Source organism: Euphorbia lathyris, chromosome 8 (assembly GCF_963576675.1).
Source record: "Euphorbia lathyris chromosome 8, ddEupLath1.1, whole genome shotgun sequence".
NCBI lineage: Eukaryota > Viridiplantae > Streptophyta > Magnoliopsida > Malpighiales > Euphorbiaceae > Euphorbia > Euphorbia lathyris.
This window is the reverse complement of record NC_088917.1, coordinates 79492135-79504708: the sequence shown is the minus strand read 5'-3', so window position 1 is coordinate 79504708 and position 12574 is coordinate 79492135. Positions and strand designations below refer to the sequence as shown.

At 35.3% G+C, this 12574-nt stretch overlaps 1 protein-coding gene across 3 annotated transcripts; it reads left to right on the top strand.

Annotated features, from left to right (window-relative positions):
• Positions 1–1661: 1661 nt before the first annotated feature.
• LOC136202331 (uncharacterized) lies at positions 1662–7103 on the top strand. Of its 3 annotated transcripts, none has more exons than XM_065992885.1 (3): positions 1662–1862; positions 3400–3475; positions 4568–7103. In XM_065992885.1, exon 3 carries the CDS (start codon positions 4882–4884, stop codon positions 6754–6756), a length of 1875 nt encoding a protein of 624 aa, XP_065848957.1. In that variant the 5' UTR covers positions 1662–1862; positions 3400–3475; positions 4568–4881; the 3' UTR covers positions 6757–7103. The 3 variants fall into 3 exon arrangements, with proteins under 3 accessions (XP_065848957.1, XP_065848958.1, XP_065848959.1); XM_065992886.1 differs by having other exon boundaries at positions 3367–3475; XM_065992887.1 differs by having other exon boundaries at positions 3292–3475.
• Positions 7104–12574: the final 5471 nt, after the last annotated feature.

Genomic DNA, 12574 nt, shown 5'->3' with positions numbered 1-12574 from the left:
GGCAGACATGGCAGTGAATCCGGTAAATCGTTTACCGGGTTCTTCACAATTTTTGAAACCGGTGAATGGATCACCGGTTTCCACTAACCCGGGTTAAACCTTTTAGCATTACAGTGTGCAATAAATTTAACCCGGCTTTAGTGTCATCAATAATGCCAAAATAGGCATTATTTTAAGGAAAAATCCATTAAATTTGATAATTTGATTGATTTATAATTTTATAGTTAATTATGATAGAAGAATTTACAAAGGAAATTCAAATTTTAAAAATGATCTATGTTTTATTTGAATTATATCAAACTTAAGGATATGACGGTTATACTTCGACTGCCGTAAAAAAACATTTAAGAAATTATTTTGACATTTGTAAAATAAAATTTAATACTTTTTGACATTATGATTATTTTTTTAACAAAATAACTATTACTTTGATTTTTTCTATTAATGGATGATCATTTTTTTTTTCACGGATTAATTTTCTATCTCATCATGTGAAAAAAATAAAGTAATGGTTACTTTGTCAACCATAGCTTGCACAATAGGTGCATACTATGTTACTTTATCATATCAGGTAAAAAACCCATAGAAAGCCCAAAAATAATAACCAAACGATCTAGCCTAATCCGACCCAATTTATTTATTGGCTCCTATCAAAAGAATTTTATTTAGGGTAAATTTCAAATAAAACCTCTGTGGTTTCATTAATTTTCAGATAAAGGATTGCGATTTACTTTTTTTTTTTCAAAGTAAGGACTGAGGTAACTTTAACAAAATAACGACTTTTTCGATTAATACTATTAAAATCACCATTGACGACTTCAAAAATGAATTTTTTTTAAGAACTACTAATATTCTAAGCAACTTTAATTTTTCAACTTTTTTATTTTGAGATTATTTAGATGATGTTTGATAAAAAGAGATAAAGTTAATGTTTAGAGAGAGAAAGTTCTAAAAAAGATGATTTTCGAAAATCGAAAATGTAGTTTCATAGCAAATATGACATTGAACAACTTTAATTCTTGAAAATTTTCATTTTCAGTTCGTTAAAGATGGTTTTAATAGCAATAATCTAAAAGGTCATTGTTTTATAAAAAGTGCAAAACCTCAATTCTTGTTTTGACAAAAAAGTAAACCATAGTCATTTATCTGAAAATTAATAAAACCACATGGGTTTTATTTGAAATTTACCATTTTATTTATTGCATGGTTGAATTAAAAGGGTATAATACCCATTTGATTCCATAAATTAAGGCTTCAAAATTAATTAGAATTTTAAATTATCAAAATCATAAATCAGATTCCTAAATTAAATAAAAATTATTAATTAAGTCCACATCCTAAGTAAAAATCATCAATTAAGACCTCATCGAAAATCATTTGGTTGAACTGTTCCAGACCCTCTTCCCTAAACTCATTTTGAATCAACATAGAAACCATTACAGTCTATATTAAATAGTTACAATTTTTTATTTTAGGATAGAATGATGAATGATTGATGATTTTTGCTTAGTTCAAGTACCTAATTAATGATTTTGATAGTTTAAGGTCCTAATTGACTTTAAACTTTAGTTTAGGAACCAAATGGGTAATATACCAATTAAAAAAAAAGCCTAGTTGGAATAATTTATTAATTTAAATAAAATAAATCATTTAACCCAAGTTTCTCCGAAAATCTATTATTTCCTAATCCTCTTCATCGATCGCCACAATTTCCACTCCCTTCTTCGAAATCGCCGTTCTCCATTCGCCGTTTGTCGTTTGTCGTGTGAAGCATCTGCCACTCTCCGGCGCTCTCTCCTTCTCACGTCGCAGATCTCTTCTCTTTTGCATCCGTTAAAAACTGAAACCCCTAATTTTGACAGGTGAGTTCTGGTTCTATAACTTATTGCTATCACTTTTCCCTGAGATTTAATTGAGCTTTAATATTCATTTGATTAGTTTTACCTTGATTTAATTAATAGGATTGCATTAATCGAACTTTGTTTAGTTTTCATTTGATAGTCAGAGTTGTTTCCAACCGAGTCATATCAGCTTATCTGCTGATTTCATTTCAGTTTAACTTGAGGGTCAATAATCAGGGTTGCTATGCTAAACTTCACACTTGTCCTTAATTGTGGCCAAATTCTCTAACGACTGATGGTTTCTCTTGTTTCTGCTGTTCATGCTCTGATCTGTCCTGCTGTTTCGTTTTCTTTATCTTTTGTGCAATTGTGAACTTTAAAACTGGTCTTTCCTTTGTTCTTTATTTTTTCTATTCAACTTTATCCATTTTTTTGCTGCTAGTTGTAAGAGTTCATCAAGTTTTTGAGTGGTTTCTAATTAATTTTATGAGAAATTACATTAGATAATTAATAAGGGATATGCACTATATACCAATTTTTTAAGAGGCTTAAATTAAAATGATTGAGTTCAAATTGGAGTATCAACAATGGACTGTTGGTGATCCATTTGACTAGTGGCATGTGAAAGTATAATTACTTTTATCATATGAGTGAAGATAGGGGTCATATGAGTGTTATCAGTTGTTATTAAAAAAGTTTGCACAATCTGAAAAGTTGGAAAGTTATTTTGAATTGAACTTCCTTAGGGCACATTTATATCTCAGAAAACATTATATGATTTGGTTTGATTAACTTATGACAACTAGATATATTTATAATGTATGTTAAGTTTTTGGTTTTTTTATTAACTGAAGTGTAAGGTTCATAGTTTTAATGATTTTTATTTAGCATTAATTTTGTGAAAAATAATAGTTTGAATTGGAGTATGCGTTAATGATTGAATTAAAATGATCTGTTTTTATTTAACATAAACATTTTAGTATTCTCTGTTTCTTTTGTCTTTCAATTTTCTTTGCTGATGTTTATTCAGAATTTAAAATGCTCTTTGGTTTTGTGCATGTTGTCTCAAGCTTGGTTTTATACATGTTTCTTAGTTGATGTTTGCAACAAGTGCAAATAGCCATTGAAACTATCTGAAATAAAGTTTTGGGATTCACTGATTGAAGTTAGTAACTTACACCATCAACTCATTTAAAGTTCAAGTTAGTAACTTACTAAAAACTCATTTATAGTCGTTCATGTTTTGGTATTCGATTGCATAAATTGCTCAAACAGTTCTACATTTGGAATTCATTTAAAGTCGTCCATGTTTTGGTATTCTTTCCCACCAACCGCACAAAAAGTTGTAAATTTTCAAAATTAGCATTCGTCATCTAAAAAATCTAACACTGATGCCCCATTAAAAAGAATTCATAGAGTACAACATGTTGAGAACTTGCACAATTTTCAGCTGAAACAGGTATTGTTTATGAAGCTGTTCCAGTTACTGTGCCTTCTGTACTTATTATCTTGCAATATTCATCAGAATCTTCAACCACTGTATGCCAAATATCTTCAGGTCTAGGAATATCTGTGCACTATGACAACAAGGGAAAAGGGACAACCTTTCATCAGGCATATGAACAATAACTCAGGTGCTGTATATGACATCCTGTTAACAGGAGTTTCTATTCCAGATGTTATCTTAATTTACATTAAAAAAGTTATTTCTTTATAGAACACCATATTTGTCTTCCAAAAAATAATAGCAATGACTAAGTCACCCTGTATGTGGTTAGTTTGTTAAAAAAATGTGAAATTAAATTACTTATCTCAAAATTGTAAACAATCATTAACTATATTGAGTTGAATTTTTTTTTTAATAAAAACACTTCATTTTTTTTTGGTCAAAAATAAAAACACTTCATAGGGTTTAGCGCAATTTCTTTTCTGTGCGTTTTTATATATTATTTTTGAATTGTTTCTGTCTATGAAGCATCGATACTTCTAAGAGGCTGATGTATGCGTATCGGATACTCCGGGGATACGGATATGCCGGGGATACAGCAAAACAAGTATCCCTTTTTTCTTTTTTCTTTTAATTATGGGGATACGTGGGGATACTTCAGGGATACTTCAGAGTTAATTAGGTAAAATTTAGGGGTTTTTTAAATAACTTTACAAAAATAGTGGTTAATATAAAAAAGATTAATATATAAATCTCTAATATAAATAATTAATCAAACCAGCCCGCACTCACCCTTTTATTTGAAAAGAAAAAAAAAATAAGTAAAAGCTAATCATTATTAAATGTTTGTAAATGAAGGTCATGAAAATGTCTTAGAATAGTCTTTAGACTTGGTAGTTTAAATAGTTTGAAGTATTAAATGTTATTTTTTATGAATCAACGACTTATATTAGTTATTATGAGTGTTATCTATGGTTTTATAATGACTTACGAATGTGATTTATGGTTATATATATATACATGGCGTATCCCCGCGTACCCGTGTCTCATATTTTAAAAAAATGCTGTTTGCCGTACCCGTATCGGTGCTTCATAGGTTTCTGTCAGGTACTACGGGTGATTTTCTGTCATTGGGTAGTGCTCGGGCGGTTACTCGTATGATAATGCTGCCAATTTATTGGTGCCTATCTGTTCATTTCTTCTATATTTTAAGCAGAATGTTTTTTTTTTAATTTTTTGATTGTCCCTTGAAATTTTTTGTGCTATCCTTCTCTGTCAGGTTAATGAAGCTAAAGGATTTCGGAGGAAGGAGCACAAGACGCTCTTGGGGTATATACATATCAATTTTGATTCTTCTAACTAAAGGGTTTTATCCTAGAAATGTTGTCAGATACTTCTAGGAATAACTGCACTCCCTTGAAATTCTGTGCTGTTGGTGCTTAAACGAAGATGGACAGGTCAGACACATCAGGATTTGTCAGTGGTGGAATTAGGATGTTTGGAATGTTACATTTGATTTTGATAATAATAAGTACCTCTATCATGTGGTGAAGTCTATTATAGGTGCTGCTGTTACGTTGTTGGCTTTTAATAATGGATCTGAATAATAATGGTACACGGTTTTCTAGTAGCTATGAATTTGCCAAAACCGACAACTTTCGTGATACAACGTTGCGTTTGAATGGATTTACTTATGGAGGAGGCAATGTGACTGGATTTGGAAATACTCAAAGCAATTTTAAAACTAATTTCAGAAATGTTTCTGATGATGGCTGTAAGCTGGTGCTTGGGTTAGGTCCTACTCCAACTGCATATTGTGAAAAATTATTCAGCGTGGTGTGTAACAACACCAAAGAATCAACTTCTGGTGCCGTATGCCCTCAGAAGTTATCATCTGATGGTGATTCCATCCTGAAACTTGGTCTATCTGGTGGGACGAAGGAAGATTTGAGTGGGCTTGATTCACTTTTGGAAACCAATGCTAATACCCCTATTGTGAATGATGGTTCCTGTGCTGATAATGGATTCTCAATTCCTGTTGTTGATGAGGGTTCCACTTCAGCTAAGAAATCTGGTGGTTACATGCCATCACTCCTTTTGGCTCCTAGAAGGGATGGTGGAAATGTTCCGTTGTATTCTGATGAATTTCTTCAGTTTGGGGCCAATGCTCATTGTCATCAGTTGCAGCTGAACCACGAACCATCTTCTACCACAGATTTTTCTGCGGGAACTCTTTTTGAACAGGCGACTTCAGCCTCATCGGTAGATCGGAGGAACAATAACCCAAAACGGTGCAAGTTCTGTGGTTGTTCAAAAGGAGCACGGGGAGCATCTGGTCTTTGTATTGGACATGGGGGAGGACAGAGATGCCAAAAGCCTGGTTGCAACAAAGGGGCTGAGAGCCGGACTGCATATTGCAAGGCCCATGGTGGAGGAAGGAGATGTGAGTACTTGGGTTGCACTAAAAGTGCTGAGGGCAAGACTGAGTTTTGCATAGCTCATGGTGGTGGCAAAAGATGTGGGTTTCCAGGAGGGTGTACCAAAGCTGCACGAGGAAAGTCTGGGCTTTGCATTAGACACGGTGGGGGAAAGAGGTGTACGATTGAAGGCTGTACTCGTAGTGCTGAAGGTCAGGCTGGCTTGTGCATTTCTCATGGGGGTGGAAGGCGTTGCCAACACCAAGGATGCACCAAGGGTGCTCAGGGTAGTACTGTGTTTTGCAAGGCTCATGGTGGTGGAAAGCGGTGCATATTTGCAGGCTGCACTAAGGGTGCTGAAGGAAGTACGCCACTTTGCAAGGGACATGGTGGCGGAAAACGCTGCCTATATGATGGGGGCGGAATTTGTCCAAAAAGTGTCCATGGAGGCACAAATTTTTGTGTTGCACATGGTGGTGGAAAGAGGTGTGTTGTGGCAGGCTGTACAAAGAGTGCAAGAGGGCGTACTGATTGTTGTGTTAGGCATGGTGGTGGAAAGCGATGCAAGTTTGAGAATTGTGGGAAGAGTGCACAAGGTAGCACAGACTTCTGCAAGGCACATGGTGGAGGAAAACGGTGCAACTGGGGAGGAGAGGGTAAATGCGAGAAGTTTGCAAGGGGTAGGAGGGGTTTATGTGCAGCACACAGTAGCATGGTCCTGGATAGGGGAACAAATAAGGGTAGTTTGATTGGAGCAGGTCTTTTCCATGGTCTGGTATCTGGAGCATCAAATGCAGGAAGTAGCATTGACAACACATATTCATCTTCTGGAACAAGCTTTGTTTCGGAGTGCAGCGATGCTGTGGAAAAGCCAGGAAAAAGACAGCAACTGATACCTGCAGAGGTATTGGTTCCAGCATCAATGAAGTCATCATCATCATCTTATTCAAACAGAAGAACAAACTTAGAGTACATGGTTCCTGAAGGAAGGGTCCACGGTGGTGGGCTGATGTCTTTATTTGGTGGGAATTTGAAGAATGCAATGCAATAGATACTTGGAATTGTGAATAGAGACTCCAGTGTATGTATAGTGTATGTATTGTTGTACCATAATGATTATTTATTGTATTTTGGGAGATTAAGGAGGCCCTCAATTGGCTTCCCAGAGAGATTGTCGATGCTCGTCATCAGCGCCTCAAGCGCGCAATGGACCTCTCCATGAAACACGAATACCTTCCTGAAGATCTTTAGGTGTTTGTTATTCTATTGAAATTTGGAAGAAAATAATAATTACCTTCCTTTCTGTAAAGATGTTGATTTCATTATGATGAAAAGAAGAACAGATTGTAATTGAACACCATTATGTTATGATTCCATTGCAGAGTTCGTTACGAAGTTGATTACTGCCTATCCAATATAACATTAAATGTTTGATCATAAATATAACATTAAATGTTGGAAATGTATGATCAATTTATGCTGTATCAAATTTAGAAGTCATCTTTTCAAACGTTTGTTGCTGGACTCTTTAAAATCGCATTATTCTAGCAGCTGTAGGATTCATGAACTCTGCATAAAATCGGCATTTGATGGATGGAGGCATCGACTGCTGCTGCTGCTGATTTCCTACTGCTTCTATTTCCTACTACTGCTAATTCCTACTGCTGTAATGTTTATTAATACTGCTACTATTAGTATTGTCTTCAATTTACTTTGTTTCGTTATCTGATTGAAGGAACACAGGTCAATGGATTTTGCACTCGCCATCTCAGCAATGTCCCAGTGAAAATATTCGAAGTTACTTTGAAGGTATTGTGGAACAGTAACTGTCTTGAGCAGTAGAGCTAATAATAGAATTCAATCCCATTAAAAGTGAGTTTACGTTTTAGTTCCTTGTGCATGATTTCTGAGTATTCACGGCCTTATAAATGTTTCCTTTTGTCAAGTTCACATTGTTTGGCTCATTTTGATCCTTACAGATATCTTCTTTTTGAAGATTGAGATGTCAGCTTCAGCTATGCATATGTTTGCAGGGTCGTATATGGTTTGATTGAATAGTTGTTGTATAATGTATGATAAATTGATAATATTTCTCCTCTTCTTCCATGGTTTCATGATTTAGATTGCTCTGTTTCACTTTCAAAGTTCATGATACATATGTTAGATAAATTGATCATAACTTCGCTTTGCGTTTTGTTTGGTTGCCTGGTCGTTTTGCTCATTAATGCTTGCCTGCGTTTTGGTTATTGTAATGTTGGTTTCTGTTTGCTTGCTCTGTTCTTTGTTTGCAGTTATTTTATGCGTTTGTTAAAACGCTTGCTGTTGCTGTGTTTTGCTCATAAGTTGGCTCTGCGTTTTGTTCGGGTGGCTGGTCGTTTTGGTTGCTTTGTTCGTTTCTGTTTCAGTTTCCACTTGCTATTAGAGGTGGCAATTATCGGGTTCACGCGATCTCAATTTCGGGTTAGTGTCAAAATAAAACATCATGTTAACCTAATCGGGTTAGTGTCGATTTCGTGTCGTGTTTTCGGGTCACATGATTTTACTATGATAAATTGATAATATTTCTCCTCTCTTCTTCCATGGTTTCATGATTTGGATTGATGTGTTTCACTTTCACTTTCAAACTTCATGATATATATATTATTAGACAAATGATCATAACTTGGCTTTGCGTTTTGTTTGGTTTCCTGGTCGTTTTGCTCTTTAATGCTTGTCTGCGTTTGGTTGCTTTGTTCTGCATTTTGGTTATTGTAATGTTCCTTTGTGTTTCGCTTGCTGTTGCTGTGTTTTGCTCATAAGTTGGCTTGGCATTTTGTTCGGTTGGCTGGTCGCTTTGGTCATTATTAATGCTTGTCTGCATTTTGGTTGCTTTGTTCTGTGTTTTGGTTATTGTAATGTTCGTTTCAATTTCGCTTGCTTTGTTCTTTGTTTTCAGCTATTTTTTGCATTTGTTAAAACACTTGCTGCTGCTGTGTTTTGCGCATAAGTTGGCTTTGCATTTTGTTTGGTTGGCTGGTCGTTTTGGTTATTAATGATTGTCTGCGTTTTGGTTGCTTTGTTCGTTTCTGTTTCAGTTTCCACATGCGTTTTGGTTGCTTTGTTCGTTTCTGTTTCAGTTTCCACTTGCTATTAGAGTTGGCAATTATCGGGTTCATGTCGTGTCAATTTCGGGTTAGTGTCAAAATAAAACATCAAGCATGTCTGATACTCTGTTATTGTTCAATACTAATTCAAAGTGTGTTTTATGAAGCTGCAGTCATCATTGTTCTTCAATACTCTGTTATTGTCTAGATTTAATGAAGGGCTTTTGGAGAGATCATGGTAGTACCTTTTAATGTTCCAAATTCTTACAAGCATGTTCTCAAATAATAGATGCCTAACGACTTCTAAGGTCTACTGAGTGTACTTTTCAGCTAAACGCATATATGAAATGATATTGCTTTCAATGTGCTCAACGAATTTCATCGAGTTGAGTTCAGGCATAGTTATTAAAAGCGCACCAGGCGCAGGCCTTAGCGCCATGACACCCCATGGCGTGCGTTGGGTCTTATGCAAGATGCCATTTCATGGGGCCTTTGTCCTCGGAATGTCTAATTTAAAGGTTTAATGCATCATTTGTCCCTGAACTTGTCGAAAAAACTTGATTGACTCTCTGAACTTTCAAAGTGTCACGGTAGCTTCTTCAACTTGCATAAAATATCTAGTTATCCCTCTGAACTTGCATAGAATGTAATCAATTAATCAGTAAGTTGCAAAAAGTAAGTTAAATACGGAAGATGCATTGCACACGTCTAAAAAAAAAAAAAAAAGTAAAACGACCAAGATCGGGGTATGCGGTTCTAATATTAGAGAATACAATTGTATATCTAATCAAATAGCTTTCATCCAGTGCACTTCTTTGTTTAAAGTATTTATATTTACGTGAATATGATAAAATTAATGACTATAGAATGCTTTATTATGCTGATTGCCTTATAATTAAATTAGCTTACTGATAATTGGATGTAATACACTTTGTTTATATATTGAAAATGCGTTTTTTAATTGTTATTTGGGGTATCCTTCCCATAAAAGAGATTTTTTTGGAAGGTAATTTGTTCACTTAAAAAGAAAAAAATTAGGAATGCGCATTTGAGTAAAATTAGGTGTGGCATGGGCAGCTCATTGATAAGAGGACTAGAATGTTAATAAAAAAAAAGGGCGGCCCTGTCGCATTACGCGTCCCCGCTGAGCGAGGGTCCGGGGAGGGGTCCCACCACAAGGGTGTATTGGGGGCAAGCCTTCCCTTGCCAATTTAATTGGCAAGAGGCCGCTCCTAAGACTCGAACCCGTGACCTCTGGTTAATATTGACAAAAAATACGGATCTTATAATGTGTTTTTCAAGATATGAGATTAAACAGTATGTTACGTACAAAAAGGTGGGGACTAATAAATTATTTACCGAAAAGGATATAGAACGATTGTTAACTTAGATGAGGGTCATGCCAAAACTAGTAGTTCTTATGATAGATTTAGAAAGAATAGAATGGAAGAAAGTAGAAATGAGGTAAGAAGACAGAAGGGAGAAAGAGAAAAAATTGATTTGATTACTTTTTTGATGATTCTCTAGTACAGTCTTGTCTCCTCTAAATAGAGTGAGGACAAAAACTGTTACATACACATCTGTGTAATTTTACAGTTGTCATTCTACTTTTCACTACCTTACAAACTAATAGCTGGTACACCAATCAGAGAAATGACAATTGCACAAACGCAAAGTCAAGGAAATACCAAAACAGAACAAACAAATAGAATAACTAACAACAGATAATTCTAAATGGGTTCTCTAACTTTTGAATTTTCGTTTGTATAATGTGACAATACCCCTTCCTTTATTGCATTTTTATCCTCAAGAATGATAAGACTGAGGAGACTGAGTTGCAATCATAGCCCCTCTCTCCCAAGTGGAGTCAATTAATATTTGGCATCTTCCCACTTGATCAATAACTGAGGAACCGCCTGCTCTTCAATGATGGCACTACGAGTATTCAATACCTTTGCTAGTTATAAATAGCATACTAATAGAGAGCACATACAATTCAAACGAATATAGAGATCTAATAAACCATATAAATACTGATTAAAAAGAAAGACAATAAAGAAAAATACAGTAAATCTAATGCGATGAGAGGACGAAGAAGGAACTTCCTTCTTCCTCCTCAAAGTAGATCCACAAAAAAGATAAAAGCTTGAAGACATTGACAAAAAATTCAGAGAACTGCTCTGATAAAGAAAACTGTCTCCTCCTTGTTTTCTTCTCTTCAAACCAAAACATTTTCAAGCAAATAGAAATGTCATTCAATCTACAAGTCTATAAACTTGGCATATATCCAAATCGACAACACTTTTAAGCAAATAGCAGTGCCACTTAATCAATAAGTCTAAAGTGTTCAACAACCACTAAAATGTTTGCTTAGAAGAAAAGTTGTAAGGTATGGGATGCATATATGAACCAGTAGAGTTGGAATGGAAGGGAAAAATAGCTTCGTTGAATGACACATCTCTAGACACAAATATTTTAGAAATGATAAGGCTGAGAAGTTTGTAGCCTTTTTGAGTAGGAGGGTAGCCTAGAATTACACATGGGACTCCTCTAGGGGACAATTTATCAGTAAAGAATTCAGGATTAGAGGCAAATGCTAAGCAACCAAAGACTTTGAGATGATTATAGGTGGCCGGTTTGTTATGTAGGACTTCATAAGGGGTTCTATTGTTTAGAACAGGTATGGGAAGCATGTTTATGATTCGAACAGAAGTTAAGACACAATCTCCCCAATATTTAAGTAGAAGACCTGCCTGAAACCTTATAGCCCTGGAAATCTCAAGGATATGCCTATGTTTTCTTTCCATGCGAGCATTTTGTTGTGGTCTCTTGACACATGAAGTTTGATGGATAATTCCATTTTTAACAAAGAATTCCTTGCAATGAATGTCATTAAATTCTAAGGCATTGTCTGATCTTATGTATTTGACAGGTTTCCCAAAGTGAGTTTTAGCATATCAAATGAATGTTTTGAGAACAGACAACGACTCAGACTTGTATTGTAGTAAATAGACCCAAGTAGTTCTAGAATTGCCATAAACAATGGTAAACATGTCTGTATTTTACCTATTGTTTGTTCTTTATATGGTCCCCAAATATCCATATGAATAAGGGCAAATGGTTCATTTGCAAGAGAGTTACTTAGAGTGAAAGACTTTTTGGTAAATTTGGATAAAGGACATGTGAGACAGATTTTGGTTTGAGTAACTGTGAAGGGTTGAATACATGGTATGAGTTTGAGTTTGCTAACAGGGGCATGTCCCAACCTATGATGCCAAATATCTAGAGTGTTTGAGGTCATATGTTGAGAATTTGCTGCCAAACAAGAAGATTCATCATTGTGGTGGGTAATAACAAGATAGTAAAGTCCATTCTTGACCTTACCAACCCCTATGGTTTGTTTAGTAACACAATTCACAATTATGCAATGAGTAAGGAAGAAAGATACCTCACAGTTATTGTCTTTGATTAACTTTTGCACAGACAAAAGATTATGCATGAAATGTGGAACACATAATACATTTCTTAGCTTTATTCCTGCACGAAGAATTGCATCTCTGTATGAGATATGACATAGAGACAATGGTGCACATCTTAGGTTCAATCAAGTTCTCCACAAGTGGTGTCATATGATCCGATGCTCCAGAGTCAATGATCCATTCATGTGAGAAGTCTGCAGCATAGTGACAGGACATCATGCCAGAGAAGTGATGCTCTATTTCCTCATCATATTTGAACCCTTGTGCTGAGGAATTTGCAGCCGAGGCATCATCTTTGCTAATTGTT

What these genes read in the sequence shown, in the direction of transcription:
- LOC136202331 (XM_065992885.1), top strand. Translation starts at nt 4,882, where the DNA reads ATGGATCTGAATAATAATGGTACACGGTTTTCTAGTAGCTATGAATTT.